Here is a 22,080-nt window from a genome sequence, read left to right on the forward strand (position 1 = left end):
CCAGGATTGTTCTAATGGTGATCCTGTGGTTACTCCTCCTAGAAATAAAATTTCCATATAAATGAGCTATGAGCTAATAGTTTGGCTATCTCTTTTTAAACATTCTGTATTAGTCCATTTTTATACTGCTATAAAGGACTGCCCAAGACTGGACAATCTATAAAGGAAAGAGGCTCAATTGACTCACAGTTCAGCACGGTTGGGGAAGCCTCAGGACACTTACAATCATGGTAGAAGGTGGAGGGGAAGGAAGGCACCTTCTTCATAAAGCGGCAGGAAGAAGTGCGAGCAAAGGGGGAACAGTCCTTTATAAAACCATCATTTCTCGTGAGAACTCACTCACTATCACGAGAACAGCACCGGGGAAACCACTCCTGTGATTCAATTATCTCCACCTGGTCTCTCCCTTGACACATGGGGATTATGGGGATTGTACGGATTACAATTCACAATGAGATCTGGGTGGGGACACAAAGCCTAACTATATCAGCTTCTTATTAAGGAAAAGGGGCAGAGGAATAGTACTGACTTAATTAAGTTTAAGTACTTGCAAAATAGAAATGATCTTATGGTTTATTTTATTTATAGCTTATTGAGGTAAGATTGACCTCAAAATATAAGTAAATAAGAATTATATATATTTAAAGCACAAAATGAGATGACTTTATATATATATATATATATACACACATATATATACACGCACACATATATACATGTACCCATATATACACATACACACACATTGTGAAATGATTACCACAGTCAACCTAATTAACACATCCATCACCTCATGTGGTTACCCTTTTGTGTGTTTGGGAGAAGTGGGGGTGAGAAAACTTAAGATCTGTTCTCTTAGCAACTGTCAATTGTACAATACATTATTATTAATTATAGTGACCATATTGTCCATTAGGTCTCCAGAACTTATTAATCTTGTAACTGAAAGCTTGTACTCTCTGCCTGATATCTCCAATCCCCCAACCCCTGGTAACCACAATTCTACTCACTGTTTCAATGAGTTCAAATTTTAAGATTACACATATAGATGACTTTATGTAGGATTTGTCTTTCTGTGTGTGGCTTATTTCACTTAGTATAATGTCTTTCAGGTTGACTCATGTTGCTACAAATGGCAAGATTTCCTTTTGTAAGGCTGAAAAATATTCCATATATATATATATAACTTTTTTATCCATTCATCAACCAACACTTAGGTTGTTTTAATATTTTGGCTATTGTGATTAATGCTGCAATGAGCCTAGGAGGGCAAATATTTCTTTTGAGATACTGATTTTGTTTCCTTTGGATATATATCCAGAAGTGGAATTGCTGGATCATACAGCAGTTTTTTTAAATGCTTGAAGAACTGCCATACTGTTTTCCATAGCAGCTGTTCCATTTTACATTCCCACCAATAATGCACAAAGGTTCCAATTTCTCCACATCCTCACCAACACTTGTTATTTCCTTTGTTTACAGTAGTCATTCTAAGGGATATGCCAACTCAAAAATATATAGAGATGAATCTCTAAGCAAGAGGTTTTGTTTGGAATATATAAGGAATAGAATTGCAATTCAGGGCACACACACAGACTAGGGTGGCCTCTGTCCACAGACCAAAGAAATGGTTAAGGTTTACTGGGGCAAGGGAAGGTTATACAAATTGTCTTGAGAGAAAGTTCACTGGTGCTGGAAGCATCTTACAAGAGCTAGTGAGCTCTGATAGGTGAATTTCAGCAGTTGCCAGGTGGGACTTGTAGTCTTGAAATTACGGTTAGGTCCATTCAGATCTGGATTGAGCTTATAAGACATTTAAAAAAAAACAGGTGTATGTAACCTTAGTGTTTTTCTGATGGCTTCTTGGCTCATTTTAGTTGGGTATGACATAAACGACTTCATTTTGTATAATCAACTTTCACAGGTATAAGGTGGTATTTCAATGGAGTTTTGATTTGCATTTCCCTAGTGATTAGTGATGTTGAGCATCTTTTCATGTGCTTACTGTCCATTTGTGTATGTTCTCTGGAGAAATGTCTATTTAAGTTCTTTGCTCATTTCTGAATTGGGTTATTTTGTTGTTGAGTTTTAGAAGTTCTCTATGCATAATGGATACTAATACCCTTATCAGATATGTAATTTGCAAATATTTTACCCCATTCTGTGTGTTGCCTTTTTGTTTTGTTGATACTGTCTTTTGATGCACAAAATTTTTAAATTTTCATAAAGTCCAATTTTGTCTTTTTCATTTGTTGTTTGTGCCTTTGGTGTCATATCCAAAAATTAATGCCAAATCCAATGTCATAAAGCTTGTGCTCTGTTTTTCTTCTAAGATTTTTATAGTTTTAAGTATTTATTTTATTTTGAGTTAATTTTGGTGTATGGTATTAGGTTATAAGGGTCCAACTTCATTCTTTTGCATGTAAATATTTAGTTTTCCCAGCGCCATTCATTGAAAAGACTGCCCCTTTCCCATTGAATGGTCTTAGCATCTTTGTCAAAAATCATTTGACCACATATTCCAGGGTTTATTTCTGGGCTCTCTATTCTATTGTATTGGTCTACATGTCTATCTTTATGTCAATAGAACACTGTTTTAATTACTGCAGCTTTGTAGTAAGTTTTGCAATCAGAAAACGAGAGTCCTCCATTTTGTTCTTCTCTTTCAAGATTGTTTTGGCTACTTGGGGTCCTTGAAATTTTATATAAATTTCAGAATAGGCTTTTCTATTTCTGCCAAAAAAAAATAACATCATTGCGATTACATTGAATCTGTAGACTTCTTTGGGTAGCACTGGCATCTTTAACATTATTAAGTCTTCCAATCCAGAAACATGGGATATGTATCTATTTATCTATGTCTTTAATTTCTATCAGCAATGTTTTATAGTTTTCAGTGTATAAGTCTTTCACCTTCTTGGTTTAGCTAATTCCTAATTATTTTATTCATTTTATGCTATTATAAATGGGTTTGCTTTCATAGTTTCCTTGTCAGATTGTTCAGTTAGTATATAAAAATGCAGTGGATTTTTTGTGTGTTCATACTGTATCCTGCTACTTTGTTGAGTTCATTTATTAGTTCTAACAGTGTTTTGGGGGCAGTGGATTGTAAATATAAGATCATATCATCTGTGAACAGTCATAATTTTACTTCTTCCTTTCTAATTTGGATTTCTTTTATTTCTTTTTTTGCCTAATTGCTCTGGCTACAACTTCCAGTACTATGTCAAATACAAGCAGCAGAAGTGGCATCCTTGTCTTGTTCCTGGTCATAGAGAAAAGTTTCTAATCTTTAACCATTGAGTATGATGTTAGCTGTGGGCTTGTCATATATGGCCTTTATTATGTGGAGGTACTTTCCTTCTATACTCGATTTGTTGACAGTTTTTTATCATGAAAAGATAAGTTTTGTCAAATGCTCTTTCTGCATCCATTGATATAATAATATAATTTTTGCTTTTCATTTTGTTAATGTGGTATATGACATTCTTCATTTGCATAGGTTGGACCACCCTTGCATCCAAGGGATAAATACTACTTGATCATGGTGTATGATCCTTTTAATTCGCTGTTGAATACAGGTGCTAGTATTTTTTTTTCTGTAGAAGCTTTGCATTTATGTTCATCAGGAATATGGACCTGTAGTTTTCTTTTCTTGTAGTGTCCTTGTCTGACTTTCGTGTCAGGGTAATGCTTTGTAAAATGAGTTTGGAAGTGTTCTCTCTTCAATTTTTTCTAAGAGTTGGAAAAGAATTTGTATTAATTCTTTAAATGTTCAGTAAAATTCAGAAGGGAAACAGTTCATGGGCTTTTCTTTGATGGGAGACTTTTAATTTGTGATTCAATCTCCTTACTTGTTGGTCTGTTAAGATTTTCTATTTCTTTATAATTCATTCTTGGTAGGTTTTATGTTTCTGGAAATTAATCTAGTTTTTCTAGGTTATCTAACTGGTTTTATTTAAATGCACATAGTAATCTCTTATGATCCTATGTGTTATCTGTCATCCTCCTTCACTTCTGATTTGTCTTCTCTCTCTTTTCATCAGTCTACCAGAAGGTATATCATTTCTCAAGACTTAATTTTTTAACTGAAAAACCTTTTTGTTGACTTTTAAAATTGTTTTTCTAGTCTCTATTTCATTTATTTCTGCTTTGAGCTTTATTTCCATATGTCTGCTAACTTTGTCTTCATTTGTTCTTCTTTATCTAGTTCCTTGAGGTGTAAATTTACATTGTTTATTTGAGGTCTTTCTTTATTCTTAATGTAGGTGTTTATTGCTATATACTTCCCTCTTAGAATTGTGTTTGATGCATTCTGTAAGTTTTGGTATGTTGTTGTGTTAGTTCATTTGTGTTGCTATGAAGGAATACTTGAGACTAGTGAATTTATAAAGAAAAGAGGCTTATTTGGCTCATGGTTCTGCAGGCTGTACATGAAGCATAGTGCCAGCATCTGCTTCTGGTGAGGGCCTCAGGAGGCTTACAATCATGGAAGAAGGTGAAGGGGAGCCAGCATGCAACACAGGGAGAGAGAATGCAAGAGAGAAATGGGAGAGGTCCCAAACTCTTTTTAACAATCAGATCTTGCAGTAGTTCATTGCCACAGAAAGGCCCCAAGCCATTCATGGGGTATTTCCCCTCATTATCCAAACATCTCCCAATAGGGCCACCTCCAATACTGAAGATCACATTTCAACGTGAGATTTTGAGAGGACACACATCCATACCATATCAGATGTGTTTCCATTTTTACTTGTCTCAAAATGTAAACAAAGTGTTATGTCTTCTTTGGCTCATTGTTATTCAGTATTATGTTGTTTAATTTCCATATATTTGTGAATGTTCCAGTTTTCCTCCTGTTATTGATTTCTAGTTTCATACCACTGTGGTAAGAAAGGGCACTTGATATGCCTTCAACTTTCTTAAATTTTTTATGGTCTACTATACGACCTATCTTGGAGAATGTCATAGCACTAGACGTAGGTGCTTGAGAAGAATGTATATGCTGCTGCTGTTGGATGAAATGTTCTGTATATGTCTGTTAGGTCCATTTGGTCTAAAATGTAGTTCAAGTCCAATGTTTCCTTATTGATTTTCTGCTTGGATGATCTCTCTATTGTTGAAAGTGGGGTATTTAAGTCCCTTACTATTATTGCATTGATATTTATCCCTTTAGTTCTGTTAATATTTGCTTTGTATATTCAGGTGCTCTGATGTTGGGTACACATATATTTACAATTGTTATACCCTCTTGATGAATTTATCCCTTTATCATTATATAATGACCTTCTTTGTCTCATTTTACAGTTTCTGAATTAATGTCTAGTTTGTCTAATCAGAGCTAACCCTGCTGTCTTTTGGTTTACATTTACATGGAATATCTTTTTCCATCTCCTTCACTTTCAGCCTATATGTGTCCTCAAGGGAGCATTTTATAGGCAATATATAGCTGGGTATTGTTTTTGTTTGTTTGCTTTTTTTTTTTTTTACCAATTCAGTTATTATGTATGACTTTTGACTACATAATTCAATCCATTTACATGCAAAGTAATTAATTATAGGTAAGAACTCATTATTGCCATTTTGTAAAAATTTTCTGTTTCATAGTTCCTTAGTTCCTTTGTTCCTCTCTTGCTATCTTCCTTTCTGATATGATTAGTTTTTGTAGTGGTATACTTTAATTCATTTCTCTTTATCTCTTGTGCGTCTACTATAGCTTTTAGCTTTGTGGTCACTATGAGTCTTACAGAAAACATACTTATAGCAATATATTTTAACCTAATAAAACCAGTACTACACTATACTGCATACCTATCAAGGGTGCACTCAATTTAACTTCATTTGCCTACGGAAACTCTACATTTTACTTTTCTCCTACCCCCACATGCATTATATGTTTTTGATGTCACAATTTACTGCTTTTTATATTATCTATCTCTTAACAAAATATTGTAGCTATAGTTATCTTTTTTTTTTTTTTTTTTTTTTTTTTGAGACGGAGTCTCGCTCTGTCGCCCAGGCTGGAGTGCAGTGGCGCAATCTCGGCTCACTGCAAGCTCCGCCTCCCGGGTTCACGCCATTCTCCTGCCTCAGCCTCTCCGAGTAGCTGGGACTACAGGCGCCCGCCACCACGCCCGGCTAATTTTTTTTTGTATTTTTAGTAGAGACGGGGTTTCACCGTGGTCTCGATCTCCTGACCTCGTGATCCACCCGCCTTGGCCTCCCAAAGTGCTGGGATTACAAGCGTGAGCCACCGTGCCCGGCCAGTTATTTTTAATACTTTTGTGTTTAATCTTTTTTTCTGGAGTTAAAACATATTTATGTAACACCATTATTGGATTATAATATTCTGATTTTGACTATATATTTACCACGACCAGTGGGTTTTATACTTTCATGCATTTTTATGTTATTAATTTGTGTCCTTTCATTTAAGCTTGAAGAAGTGCCTTTAGCATTTCTTATAAGGCAGGTATAGTAGTGATGAACTCCTTCAGCTTTGTTTTTCTGGAAATATCTTTATCTCATCTTCAGTTTTGAAGGACAGCTTTGCCAGATATGATATTACTGGTTTTCAGAGTGTTTTTTCTTTCAGTAATTTGAATATATCATCTCATTCTTTTCTGGCCTATGAAGTTTCTCCTGAAAAGTCCAATATAGTTTTATAAAGGTTCTCTTGTATGTGACAAGTCACTTTTCTCTTGCTGCTTTTAAATTTCTTTGTCTTTGACTTTTGGCAATTTGATTATAAGGTGTCATGGTGAAGTTCTCTTTCGGTTGAACATGTTTGGAGACATTTGAGTTTCACAGGTGTAAATGTCCATATCTAAGGGTTTGGGAAAATTTGAGCCATAATTTATTTAAATAAGGTTTCTTCCCCTTTCTCAATCCTCCTTCTGAGACTTTTATGATGCATACATTGGTTTCATTATTAGTGTCCCTTAAGTCCCATAGGTTTACTTTACTCTTTTCAATTTTTTTCTCCTTAGTCTGGATAATTTCAAAAAACCTATCTTCAATCTCAGAGATTCTTTCTTCTGTTTGGTTGAGTCTGCTGTTGAAGTTCTCTGTTGCATTTTTTCAGTTGATTCACTGTATTTTTCAGCTCCAGGATTTATGTTTGCTTTCTTTTGATCTTTCCATCTCTTTGCTTCACTTCCAGTTTTATTTATATATTGTTGTTCTGATTGGTATTATTGAGTTCTCTTGTATCTTGCTGAGCTTCTCTAAAATAATTATTTTTAATTCCTTTTTAGGAAGCTTATAGATCTCTAATTCTTTAGGGTTTCGCATTGGAAAATTACAGTGGTCCTTTGGTGATGTCATTTTTCCTTTGTGTATGTGTTTATGACCTTGCAATGATATCTGTGCATTTGAGGGAGCAGTCATCTCTTCAAGACTGATGGGCTGGATTTGTGGGGAAATACTTTCATTTGTGGGTGAGTGCTATGCTAAGTGAATAGGATGTGGTGGCATAGTCTGTGCAGTTCCATCAGCTGTAATCAACATTTGACAGGACTGTAGGGGTCCTCAGTGGCCAAGGTTGTAGATGTATTTGAAGGCAGCAGCAGTGATGAAAGTTTTAGAGGGCCTTGGTGTCAAAGACTGCTGTGGTCCTCCTGCTATTCTTTTTCCTGGGGCCTCCTAGGACACTGTGGGGAGTCCTAGCCAAAGGCATCCTCTTGGTGCTGGGTCTGTTACAAGGGCATGCTGGTAACCACAGCAGCACTGGTTCCAGGGCACAGGCATTTTTGTGGCAGTGATGGTCCCAGTATTCAGCGCACAGGTGCTCAGAGAAACATCAGAGCCAGAATCCTGGGCTCAGGAGTGTATGGAACATCTATATATGCACCTGGAGAACAGGACCATAATTCTATAGCAGTGGGTGTCATCAGTGTCTGAGACAGGCATTTGACAGTCTTGACTGATATAACCAAAGTAAATGAAACTCAGCCCTTTAAAAAAGCACAGGTTATTTAGAAAGCAATTAACTTATATGATTAGGAAGTGCTAATACAAGATTTAATGGAGTTCAATAATTCTTGAAAGAAAACTCTTGCTTTTAAGGGAATTATATTACTGAGGATACTTTTGGTTGCAAGGAACAGAAAACACACATCAGACTGATTTCTATATTGAAGGAAATGCATTGCCTTATATATATGAAAAACCTGTGGCTCATGCTGGCTTCAGGAAGAGATCATTCCAGCAGCTCAGTGATGTTGCCATGGAGTCAGTTTCCTTCTACTGCTCTGTTTTATGTTATCAGCTTCAGCATAATATTGTCTGCTTTTCTAGTCTCAAAATAGCTGCACCAGTTTCTGGGGTCAAATGTGTCTTTATGAAGATCCTGGAAGGAATGATTATTTTTGACCCAGAAGTCTCAATAGAAACCCTAGTAGTTAATTTTCCTGCTAAAAACATCTGCCAATACCTAAACTAATCACTATTGTAAAGGAGAGAGGGGGCAGGGACGTCATGTGCTGATTGTCTTAGGGAAGTGCTCCATCTCTACAGAGCTGGGAGTGGAATCAGTGCTTCAGAATCCCCATGGATATCCAAGTGAAAATTAAAACTATTAGAAAGTGAGGAGAAGGAATTAGGTGATGAGGAGATAATAAGCTATGGACAATATTGTAACATAGCACAGTTTTAATTCTAGTCCCCTTTTCTTAGGAATAAAATTTCTTTTGAACATTAGAGATACCTAACTTATTAAAGAGCAGTCATTCAGTTAAGATGAGATGAGAAGGCCCAGGGGGGAAAAAAGGACATCCAACCCTAAGTGGCCTTTCTTTCTCTCCACAGATACATATCCTGCCCAGGTATTCTGTGCACAGGATGGGGGCTGGAGATCTATTTTGTAAATAAAGGAAAAGGGTGTCATCCTGAAATTTTTGCTCAGAAATAAACATAGTTTGTTTTAGAATCACTTTGGTCTAAGTATCAAAAATCACTGTCAATTTTTTTAGGGAGCCAAGATGGCCAACTAGATACAGCCAGGAAGAAATTCTCCCACTGAAAGAGACCAGACTATCAAGGAGACCAACATACTCTGAACAGGTCTTTGGAAAGAAGGTATGGAGAGTGGACATAAAAAGGATACAGATCATAGGCTGAAAGTAGAGAAAGTTGGGAACACTGCAGGGGGTTGCCGAGCACGAGGACTCATTTCTGGGCCCAAGAGGCTCCTAAGGAAAGGGTGAGTGAAATAGGCATGGAGTGGCTCACCTTCACCATGGACTTCTGGGATCCTAGCTATGGGAGGTCCCACAACTGCCATGACATTTGAGCTGCCAGTGATAATTGGCTGGAGAGTTGGCAGAAACAGAATTCCAGCCTGGAAGGAGCCCAGAGGGTTTGACATGGGAACGTCTATAGTGGAGCATGGCCATGGACACTCGTCCCACAAGGCTCACCATACTCTTTCAGGTGACTTTAGCCTTTGTTAGCTGCTGGACCTGGAGACAGTGGGGTTGTTTTGTCCACGCAGTCTGATTTGAGCACACCCCAGTCTGCTGGCCTCTCTCAGGGTCCTTGCCTGGCTGCAACCACAGGCAGCCCAGCCTCAGTTGCCCAGCCAAAGTGCTTGTCAGTGGCCACCACAATAGTTCTCTCACTGGCAGATGCTGCATACCCATTGGAGCACTTTTGCATCTTGCCAGCGTGCACCTACCTGCAGCCTTCCCACATTGATGTGCACTCACTCATAGCATCCCCCTGTCCCCACCTCACTGGAATACATGCACACAGGGGCCCACCACTGCCCTGCCAGAGCACTTTTGCCAGAAGCTCCAGTCAAGTGTTGTTGCCAACAGACTGGAAACACCTCAAACGCTCCCGCACAGCCCGTGCTTTAACCTCAAGAGGCCCCAGAACAAAGCTGTGGGCCTGCTCCCAGCCCTCCTGGGTTAGAACACCCAGTCCAGGAGTGATGAGCTGAGCCTTGGGCCTCTGGAAACATCCAGATATGAAGCCAGTCAACTAAATCCAACTTACGCCACAGCCAAATCCTCAAGGGCATTGTATTAGTCCATTCTCACATTGATATAAAGACATACCTGAGACTGTAATTTATGAAGAAAAAAGGTTTAATTGGCTCATGGTTCAGCTGGCTGTTCAGGCAACATAGTGGCTTCTGATTCTGGTGGGGTGGGTAGGGCCGAACTTCAGGAAGCTTCCAATCATGATGGAAGGCAAAGGGGGAGCAAGCTTCTTATGTGGCAGGAACAAGAGCAATAAAGAGATGGGGGATGTGCTACACACTTTAAACAGCCAGATCTCACAAGAACTCAGTCAGTATTATGAGGACAGAGCCAAGAGAGATGGTGCTAAATCATTCGTGGAAAACATCTCCATTATCCAATCACCTCCCACCAGGACCTGCCTCCAAAACTGAGGATTCCAATTCAATATGAGATTTGGGTGGGGATATAGATCCAAAGAAGCAAAAAGTCCTATCCAAAAGATTAAAAGAACATCAGCTCACACAGATGAGAAGGAACCAGTGCAAGAATTCTGGCAACTCTGAAAGCCAGAGCATTTTTTAACCTCCAAACTACCATATTAGCTCCCCAGCTACAGTTCTCAACCAGCCTGAAATATCTGAAATGACAGATATAGAATTCAGAATTTGGATAGCAAGGAAGCTCATCAAGATATAGGAGAAGGTTGAAACCCAATCCAAGGAAAACAGTGAAATGGTCCAAGAGTTGAAAGATGTGATAGCCATTTTAACAAAGAACCAAACTGAATTTCTGGAAATGAGAAATTTACCACAGGAATTTCAGAATGCAATTGGAAGCACTGATAACAGAGTAAACCAAGTTGAGGAAAGAATCTCAGGGCTTGAAGACAGCTCCTTCAAATCAATGCAGGCAGACAACAATAAAGAAAAAATAATTTATAAAAATGAACAAAATATCTTAGAAATATGGGATTATGTTAAGAAACCAAACCTACGACTTATTGGCATTCCTGAAAAAGATGGAGAGAGAACAAGCAACTTGGAAAACATATTTCAGGATATTGTCCACAAAAATTTCCTCAACTTCACTAGAGAGGTTGACATGCTCATAAGATTCTCCAAAGTCAATGCAAAAGAAAAAATCTTAGAGCCAGCAATGGAGAAGGGGCAGATCATGTACAAAGGAACTGCCATCAGGCTAACAATGAAACTTTCAGCAGAAACCTTACATGCCATGAGAGATTGGGGGTGTATATTTAGCATCCTTAAAGCAGAGAAATTCTAACCAAGGACTTCATAGCCAATAAAACTAAGATTCATAAGCAAAGGAGAAATAAAATCCTATTCAGACAAGCAAATGTGAACAGAATTCATTACCACTAGACCTGCCTTAAAAGAGGTCCTTAAGGGACTACCAAACAGAAATCAAAGATCATTATCTGCCACCACAAAAACACACTTAAGTACATAGCCCACTGACACTATAAAGCAACTACACAATCAAGTCTACTTAAGAACCAGTGAACAACACGGTGACAAGATCAAATCTTCACATACTGATATTAACCTTGAATATAAACAGGCTAAGAACCTCGTTTAAAAGGCACAGAGTGGCAAGCTGGATAAAGAAACAAGACCCAACTGTATTCTGTCTTCAAGAGGCCCATTTCACATGCAATGACACCCAACGACTCAAGGTAAGGGGATAGAGAAAGATCTATCAAGCAAAGAGAAAAAAAAAAAGAGTAGGGGTTGTTATTCTTACTTCAAACAGAAGAGACTTTAAACCAACAATTCTCAGAAAGGACAAAGATGGTGTTACATAATGATAAAGGCTTAAATTCAACAAGAATACTTAACTTTCCTAAATATGCATGAATCTAACACTGAAGCACCCGGATTCATAAAAAAAAATTCTTAGAGGCTTATATTGAGACTCACATACCACACAATAATAGTGGGAGACTTTAACAACACACTGACAGTGTCAGACAAGTCATCAAAGCAGAAAACCTAACAAATATATTCAGAACCTAAATTCAACACTTGACCAAGTCCATTTGGACCAAACAGACATCTGCAGAATACTCTACCCAACAACAGAATATACATTATTCTCATATGCACATGGCACATACTCTAAGATTGACCACATGCTGGGTCATAAAAGCAATACTCAACAAATTCAAAAAACCAAAACCATACCAACCACACTCTCAGACCACAGTGCAATAAAAATAGAAATTAATATCAAGAACATCTCTCAAAACCATATAATTAGATAGAAATTAAATACTCTGCTCCTGAATGACTTTAAAGAATGAAATTAAGGCAGAAATAAAAACAAATACTTGGAAATGAATGAAAACAAAGATACAATATACCAGAATCTCTGAGACACAGCTAAATCAGTGTTAAGAGGAAAGTTTACAGTGCCAACTGCCTACAACAAGAAGTTAGAAAGATCTCAAATTAACAATCTAATATCACCTACAGGAACTAGAAAACCAAGCACAAACCAACCCCAAAGCTAACAGAAGAAAATAAATGACCAAAATTGGAGTTGAACCAAAATTGAGATGCAAAAATCGAGACGCAAAAATCCATACAAAAGATTAAGAAAACCAAAACTTTGTTTTTTGAAAGAATAACTAAGATTCATAGACCACCAGCTAAATAGATTAATCAAGAAAAAAAAGAGAAAAGATCCAAATAAACACAATCAGAAATGACAAAGGGGACATTACAACCAATCCCACAGAAATAATTTTAAAAACCCTCAGAGAGTATTATGAACACATCTATGCACACAAACTTGGAAACCTAGAATAAATGAATAAGTTCCTGGAAACACGCAGCTTTTGAAGATTTTACCAGGAAGAAATTGAAATCCTGAACACACCAATAATGAGTTCTGAAATGGAATCAAAACTCGTTATTATATTATAATCTAACAACCAAAAAATCCCTGGACTAGAAGGATTCACAGCTGAATTATACCAGATACATAAAGAAGAGCTGGTACCAATCTTGAAATTATTGGTACTCAAATTATTCAAAAAAGTCAAGGAGGAAGAACTCCTCCGTAACTCATTCTATGAAGACAGCATCATTCTGATACCAAAATCTGGCAGAGACAATGAAAAAAGAAAACTTCAAGCCAATATTGCTGAATAACATACATGCAACAACTCTCAACAAAATACTAGCAAATTGATTTCAGCCATATACCAAAAAGCTAATCCACCATACTTTGTATCCCAGGAATAAAGTCTACTTTAAAGTAAATAAAGCTTACTTTGTTTACTTTATTTACCTCGGATACAAGATTGGTTCAATATACACAAATCAATCAATGTGATTCATCTCATAAACTAAACTAAAAACAAAAAATATATGATCATCTCAATAGATGCAGAAAAGGCCTTCGATAAAATTCCACATTCCTTCATGTTAAAAACCCTCAACAAATTAGGCATAGGAGGAACATACCTCAAAATAATGAGAGCCATCTACAATAAACTCATAACTGACATCATGCTGAACGGGCAAAAATTGGAACCCTTCCCCTTGAAAACCGAAAGAAGACAAGAATGTCCAACTCTCATACTCCAATTCAACCTAGTACTAGAAGTCCAAACCAGAGTAATCAGGCAAGAGAAAGAAATAAAAGGCATCCCAATAGGAAGAGAATACATCAAACTACCTCTCTTCACAAATGATATGATTCTATACCTAGAAAACCCTACTGTCTGTCCCAAATCTCCTAAAACTGATAAATAACTTCAGTAAAGTTTCAGAATACAAAATCAATGTGCAAAAATCAGTGGTATTTCTATACACCAACAACACCCAAGCTGAGAGCCAAATCAAGAATGCACTCCCATTCACAACAGCCACACACATAAAATACCTAGGAACACAGCTAACCAGGGAGGTAAAATATATTTAAAATAAGAATTACAAAACACCAAGGAAAGAAATCAGATATGACACAAACAAATGGAGAAAGTGTTCCATGCTTATAGATAGGAAGAATCAATATTGTTAAAACGGTCATATTGCACAAGGAATTTAAATATTCAATGCTATTCCTATCAAACTACCAAAGTCATTTTCCACAGAATTAGAAAAAACTATTCTAAAATCCATATGGAACCAAAAAAGAGCCCAAATTACCAAAGTAATCCTAAGCAAAAAGAAGAAAGCTAGAGACATCACATTACTTGACTTCAAACTATACTACAAGGCCACAGTAACCCAAACAGCATGACACTGGTACAAACACAGACATATGGAACAAATTAGAGAATCCAGGAATAAAGCTGCACACTTAAAAACATCAGATCAGATAAGTAAGCAGTAAAAACAAGCAATGGGGAAAAGATACCCTGTTCAATAAATGGTGCTGGGATAAACTAGCTAGCCATATGCAGAAGATTGAAACTGGACCCCTTCCTTTCACCATATACAAAAATCAACTCAAGATGACTTAAAGACTTAAATGTAAGACCTAAAACTTTAATGACTATAAAAGAAAATCTAGGAACTACCATTCTGGACATAGGCCTTGGCAAGGATTTCATGATAAAGTCTCCAAAAGCCATTGCAACAAAAACAAAAATAGACAGGTGGGACCTAATTAAAATGAAAAGCTTCTGCACAGTAAGAGAAACTGTCAACAGAGTAAACAATCTACAGAATGGGAGAAAATATTTGGCATACGCGTCTCACAAAGGTCTAATATCCAGAATCTATAAGGAACTTAAATCAACAAGCAAAACACAACCCCATTTTTAAAAATGGGCAAATAATATGAACAGACATTTCTCAAAAAAAGAAATACACATGGGAAACAAGTATATAAAAAACTGTTCAACATCACCAATCGTTAGAGAAATGCAAATGAAAACCACAATGAGATAACGTCTCACATCATTCAGAACAGCTATCATTAAAAAGTAAAAAAATAACAGATGTTGGTGAGGTTGAGGAGAAAAGGGAATGCTTATACATTGCTGATGAGAATGTAAAACAGTTCACTCACTATAAAAAGCAGTTTGGAGATTTCTCAAAGAACTTAGAACTACCATTCGACCCAGCAATCCCATTACACCCAAAGGAATATAAATGATTATACCAAAAATACACATTCATTCATATGTTCATTGCAACTCTATTCACAATAGCAAAGATATGAAATCAACCTAGATGCCCGTTAACAGTGGACTGGATTTAAAATAATGTGGGGCCAGGTGCAGTGGCTCATGCCTGTAATCTCAGCACTTTAGGAGGCCAAGGTGGGAGAATCGCTTGAGCTCAGGAGTTCAAGACTAGCCTATGAAACACAGTGAGACCTTGTGTCTACTAAAATTTTTTTTCAAATTAGCTGGGCACTATGGCATGTGCCTGTAGGCCCAGAGACTCAGGAGGCTGAGGCAGGAGGACGCTTGAGCACAGGAGGTTGAAGCTACAGTGAGCTATGATCATGCCAGTGCACTTTAGCCTGGGCAACAGGGCCTGTCTCAAAAAAAAAAAAGAGAGAGAGTGAGAGAAAAGAAAAAGAAAGTATGGTACATAGTAACACCATGAAATCCTGTGCAGCTATAAAAAGAATGAAATCCTGTCCTTTGCAGCAACATGGATGCAGCTGAAGATCATTATCCTAAATGAATTAATACAAGAACAGAAAACCAAATACAGCATGTTCTCACTTACAAGTGGGAGCTAAACATTAAATACACATGGACACAAAGAGGGAATCGTTGCGGGTGGAGCATGGGAGGGGGGTGAGGTTCAAAAAACTACGTATCGGGCACTGTGCTTACTACCTGGTTGACAAATCATTTGTATATCAAACTCCTGAGACACTCAATCCACCCATGCAACAAACCTACACGTGTACCCCCCTTGAACCCAAAATAAAAGTTGAAAAAGAAAAAAAGATCACTCTTGAATTGCTGCTTCTGTTCTTGACATACTTATATCTTAGCTTCATAATGAAGTATCAAAATGAAATGGCCAGGAAAATAATGACTGCAATTTTGCCAATGGTTTCTATGCTCCTTTGAGTGACTCACTGCTCCTTTGCAAAGCAGTGAGAAGACAGAAGCATGGCTAAAAATCAATAAGGATTCTGATAACCTGGCTCAGAGTCTTAGAATTAGCCACATTCACCTTTCCCACCCTCATTCCTAACCCTCTTTTATATACTCTCCAGGATATGTGCACACTTTTGTGAAAATGTTAGGAAACAATTATACAAGTAAATACAATTCCTTTAATTATATTTAACAGCTAGAGTTGAGGGGATGCATTTGTTTATGGAACAAATTCCTCAGAATAAATTGGATTTTTAATTTGTCATTAAATCTGTGGGGATTTAAATTTGCTCATTCCTTAAAAGCAATCAGCTATTTCTAAGTATAAAAGGGAGAAAGCTGCAAATAACACTTCTCAAATACAATAGTGTGCAGATACTTTATAAGGCACAGCTTTTAAAATGGCATTATCTTTAACATATATAGAAAAAAATGTGCTCAGAGCATCATAAGTCCCAAATATATGATTGCCTTGCTATCACTAACATATAGGTATATTATATTCCTATGAGCACTTAATTTTTTTCTTCCCTTGAAGTTTGATACTGCTGCATCTTAGGAAGCTGAGCTTTCTTTTATGTTGTTTACTGATTATTCTAATCTAGTCCAAAAGCCTTTTCTAATCCCCCTTCCTCCAAATTCTTATGGCAGTTGTTACATATCTGAGTCTTCTGGCATTTGTCATGTGCCATCTTAAGCTGTTAAGCAGGGCTTTTTTTTTCATATGGCTATGTCTCATTTCCCCAACCACATTATAACCAATTCAGAAATGTTATGAGTCTTTGACTCTTCCCAGTTTTTAACAAGGTGAATTGGGTGGGAATATAACATCCTAAAGGAAAGGGGCTTTATCTGATTTGTTTTCCATGATAACTCCTAGAACCCTAACCTGACACATAGCACACACTCAGTACATAGTTATCGAATAAAAGAATAATTATATTAATACTAGATGCTCAAGAGATGTTTGGTTAAAAACAGTACTACTAAATTACTATTAGATGGACCTCTGATTTTAATTAATTTTCCAATAGATGTGTGATTTTCATTAGGAATTCAAGACAAGTCCATGACTTTGTGGCCTAGGACTCCCTAGAATACATGAAAGACCCAAACACACACAAAAAGTAAAAATCACACTTTCTATTCCTGAGGAATGCATGCTTCATTTTAACCTCTCAAGTATTGCAGCCTTCCTCTTATTACACTCTCTTCTTATCCAAGCATGCCTTTATAAGCAGATCAATCTTGCCAAAGATCAGGGCTGTTGTTTTACACTGGAGTTTAAGCCATATCAATTTGCACAATGACACAGCCAATCAGGCATCCTCTTGCAGGAATTAGAACCAAGGAAAATCAAGCTTGTTGGTTTTGGTGTGTGTTCCAGGGGACAGGTATAGCAAGCACATCCCTAAGGTCATCAACTCTCAGAGGTGCTCACTCAAAGAAGTTTTCCTCCACACTTAAAATCCTCCATCTTATTCCTCCATTTAAATCGTATAGTTTAATGTGAGATTGTCCACTATAATGAGACTCTTCACTTTGCAAGCTACAATTTCTGAAGAAGTCTGGTGGTTCATGCTGCTCTTTCCTGTTTGTCTTTCTGAAACAAAACAAAACAAAAGCAAATCACCAGACTTCTCCAGTAGTAGAATTACTAGAAAGATTTTCTTCCATGTGCTACAAGGAAGTGCCTCGCAGTGGGATCCTGCTCCAAACCTACTTTCAGAATCCCCACGAATACGAAGAGGAACCACAGTTCTTCCATTCTGATTTTTGGTTGTTATCCCATGGCAGCACCGAGTACATACTGACTTAAATCAGCAGACCCTTCTGTGTTTACTTGTGAGAGGGGTTCTCATACCACCTCAGTGGCTTGAACTCCAAGAAGTGACAGCTGCAAGGCCATAAGAGTGTGTGTTCATGACGAACTTTGATCATCAGCCATATTACGGGCAACTTTCTCTGACTCACTGAGTATTTGGTGCATGAGAAAATAAATTGGCGCCTGGAACACAAATCAAGAATGAGTGCAATTTTCTGGGGATTACAACCAAGGATTTATGGGATTAAATTTTAGTGCAAAAAAAATCTATCTTGGTATACATTGTCCAAATGAAGTCATTTGCTTTCCTGAACAATTTGCTATTTTATTTCTCTTTAGAAACAAAACATTTCATGCACTGGCTGTTTAAAATAAGTAATAAGTAATAAGACAAAATTAAGGACATTTTAAAACAGAAACAGTAGAAAACTAAACTTAATGAGGTTTCTTAAATGGGTCACATGTATTCAACATTTATATTTAACTGGTAGATTTTGGTTAAGTGATATATATATTTTGACACACTCTACTTTCAAAGGAAAACTTCAGATCTTGCTCCCAGACTCTCTCTCATTCCTGATTTCTCTGTTTCCACCATCTCTACCAGACATCTGGATTTAAAGCCACAGTCCACCTCAAAGCCTTCCTCTCACCTGACCCCCACTTCTAATCATCTTCCAAATCTGGTAGATTCTACCACTCCATGTCTCATACATAGAATATTAGCATAACCATATAACCTAAGTCATGCTTCACATGAATCCATTCTGCCCAAAACCTTTTAGTTCTTTATTAGTGCCATGTGAGCTGCATATAAACTCATACATCAGGTATTAAGGGGCCTTTTTAATTGGGCCAGTGTACATTTTCAGCCTTCTCAGCACTGTAATCTGGTCCCAGTAATAGTAAAACCATAAGGCCTTAAGCCACACGCCTCTGTGCTTAGTAACCCTTTGCTCATTCTGCTGTCTCAAGCTAAAAGGTCTTCCACAACTTTCCCCGGGAAATCTGAGAGCATCTTGACCAGACGTATCCTTTCTCTTGAAGCTCAGTGTGACGCTTTGGCATCTCTCGACCAGAAATCCTTGCAGTTATTTATTAATTCAATGTCCACTTTGCCCCTACTAAGTTGTTTCTCATGTGGGTTGGGAACATGTCTTACTCATGTCCAAAGCCCCTATGGTAGCCAGAGCACTGCCTTGCACAGAGTAAGAGTTCAGCACACTCTAAAAATACGTAGTTTCTGTCTAAAGAAGATACTATTGATTGAGTTGCAGCATCATGGTTCCCTTTATTACACCAATTACTTTCAAACTCAAAACAATGTCTGTTAGCCTCAAATGTCATCATGGAAGGTAGTAATAGCGCCTCTTGGAAACAACAGTCAGCAGGTAATCCTTGACCATTGGCCCATACTACACACTCCACTGCAAGACATTTCAGTCATTGGTTTAAAATACTGCTAGCTCCAGGTCAAGGATGATTATAATAAATTATTTAGTTGCTATTGGTATAGATAGATAGATAGATAGATAGATAGATAGATAGATAGATATAGTGATATAAAGAAACCTGAAAAAAGTAGCATCTATTGTTTTTAGAAGAGCTATTCTTAGGACATTGACATTTGGTATGTGACAAAAACAAAAAATTTGTTATTGGCTTAAGAACTGCTTCTCTAAAGTGAAAATAATATGAGAGGCAGGATGAGCATGATGGGTTTTTGTTGCTAATGTTGTTGTGTGTTATATGATGTCCCTAAAGTAACTGATACTCAATTACAATGTTCAGCTTTGGAGTTTTATGGTGGGTATGTCAGTATATGGTGGGTATTCAGCTCCAAACAATGGAACCCTCAACTAAAACTGACTTAAAAAGTAAGGACACTTATTATCTAACATAACAGGAAGTAGACAAGCTCCTCGAAACTGATGAATTCAGCGACAAAATAGTATTACCGAGATTCCAGGGATTCAGGCTCCTACTATATGTCTGCTCTGCCATCTACAGACTGCACCATCATACAGCTTATCCTCTTGAACTTGCTGCTAGTAACATCTGAGGCTGCATGCTTCCTTCTTCATATCCAGTGGGACAGGATGAATGGGGCCTCATCCTGAAGAAGTCTCTCCTTTCACTCTGTTTGGCCAGTTTAGCTCAACTTCCTATCTCAGGACAAGCAGCTCAGCAAAACACCAGGCACCCATTTGCTTAGGCTTAGATTTCTAGAATAATGTCTAAAATGAGGATAGAATTTCCACGATTGGCTATGACTAATTAATACTATTTTAGGGGAAGTGTAAATTACTAAAATCACACCAATACTCTAAACACATGAAGAATGGAAGGATAGAATGGATAATGTGGAGCAATTAATAACTGCAAATATAGACTGGCATTATTGTTCAAATAATGAAGAGGACTGACTTCAAGAAACTACAATTTTTTAAATATAAAAACTTAATGGATTTCTACATTCATTGAGTGAGATTTTGTCACAAACAGGTACTGACGTTTCCCCTACAGAATCATCCCCAATGAAGAAATGTGACATATTTAATGTAGATTGTAAATTCTATGAAGTCAGGGACCATGTCAGTCTTCCTCAGGGCTCTCTGAAGCTTAGAAGAGGGACTGGAACAGATGAGATGTTCAGAAACCTTTTCTGCTTGAACAAATAAAGATAACAATAACTTTCATTAAACAATGGACAGTTGCATTAGAACAGGGTATCACACTGAGGAGGAGGGCTGGGTGCCAGATTAATTTAACTATAAAAGGTATCAAAAGAAAGTTTTCACAAACCAAACTAACACCATAGACAAAAACCACCTAATAAGCTTCTGCTATGCTCCAAGCCAAAGATGTTCTAGAACCCTAGCAAATATCCATGACAATGTCATAGTAAAAGAAATCTAATTCTATCTTTGTTTTTAAAGAAGGTAGCACCCAAACCACTTCCAATTATCTTTGTGTGAAAGCTGACAATTTGAACCATAAATGCTGCTTTGATGTGGCATCTGGTGAGCGTAATGTTCTCTTCTCATGAGGTCCTCTATCAGAAGCCACTTTAGATATTCGCACAGAGACACTGCACAGGACCACAGATAAACCAGACAAAATGTGTTCTTCTGGATTTCCCTATAGTTTAAATATATATATAAAGAGATTAAGCCAAAGTTGTCCCCCTCTGAGCCATCATCTTTCTGCAGACTTTCTGGATAAATGTGGCCCAGCTGTCTCACTGACCTTGCAGGACACTGGAACTTCCCGCTTCCAAATGCCATGAAGCAGTCCAAGAAAGAGTGCTTCTCTAAATTTGCCTTTTTCCAACGTTCCTGTGGGAAGAAAACATTTTTTTTTCCAAATCAGCCTTATATAAATAAGCTTAACTTTATTTCTCTAGGCTAAAAATGACCTTGTACAGCTAATCCTTGCATATAAAGTTGCAGGGTTGTTGGTAATTTTTTCCACCCTGTTATTAATATTAGACACAATTGTGTTTTTGGAACATGAACTTATAAATAAAAAGGTTTTTAAAAAATTCTGTTAAGTGGTAAATGTAAATGATAAGGTAAATCAACCACAGAATTGACCTAAGAAGAGGAAGAATATTTATAATAAGGTCTCAGGCTCCGTTATAAAATTGCTCTTGGTAATAAATTTAGTAATAAGACACTGACATCCCTGCCTTTTGGAAAAAGCTTGGGATGCAGAATGAATGCATCTGGATGCCATTTTTGACAGTTTTACCTAAAGGCAGAGAACACACTAAATGACCTCTTAACATTCTGTTTGGCCCTGTAACTTTCCAGTTCTAAGAAACAGCAGATCAAGGTTTTAATTTGCTTTATTTGTATTTTTTTGTACTCCTTGGAAACCAATGACAGAAGCAATTGCCTGAAGAACATGAAATAAGTCTTCTATCAAAAACAAGCTTATTTACTTGAACATGCCCTTCTGGTTTCATGTAAAATTTATTTTAAAGTTAGAGAAGTTTATTACAAAAACTTTTCTAACTGATTTGTAAATGTTGCACTGTCTATATTGCAAATCTGTTCTGTATTTTGTAGTCAACTTTGTTCTTAGTTACGAGAGAAATATGGCTGCTTAATTACATAGTCCTAATTAACTTCTGAATTTACCCTTCTGAAATAAAAAGAAATTAAAATTAAAGAATAATATAT

The 22,080-nt window shown here is 37.1% G+C and overlaps 1 protein-coding gene across 4 annotated transcripts in view; it reads right to left on the bottom strand.

The window, feature by feature from the left end:
* CYP39A1 (cytochrome P450 family 39 subfamily A member 1) overlaps window positions 1-22,080 on the bottom strand; it is a 140,545-nt gene that overhangs the window by 16,378 nt on the left and 102,087 nt on the right. For 2 of the 4 annotated variants that reach the window (XM_055262942.2, XM_055262941.2), the window contains exon 10: window positions 21,143-21,231. In XM_055262942.2, the coding sequence (XP_055118917.1) occupies window positions 21,143-21,231 (89 nt within the window). Of the gene's footprint in view, window positions 1-17,360; window positions 17,672-21,142; window positions 21,232-22,080 lie in introns of those variants that run through there. The other 2 variants (XM_063632916.1, XM_063632915.1) reach the window with 2 other exon arrangements.

The sequence above is a fragment of the Symphalangus syndactylus genome, chromosome 23 (assembly GCF_028878055.3).
Source record: "Symphalangus syndactylus isolate Jambi chromosome 23, NHGRI_mSymSyn1-v2.1_pri, whole genome shotgun sequence".
NCBI lineage: Eukaryota > Metazoa > Chordata > Mammalia > Primates > Hylobatidae > Symphalangus > Symphalangus syndactylus.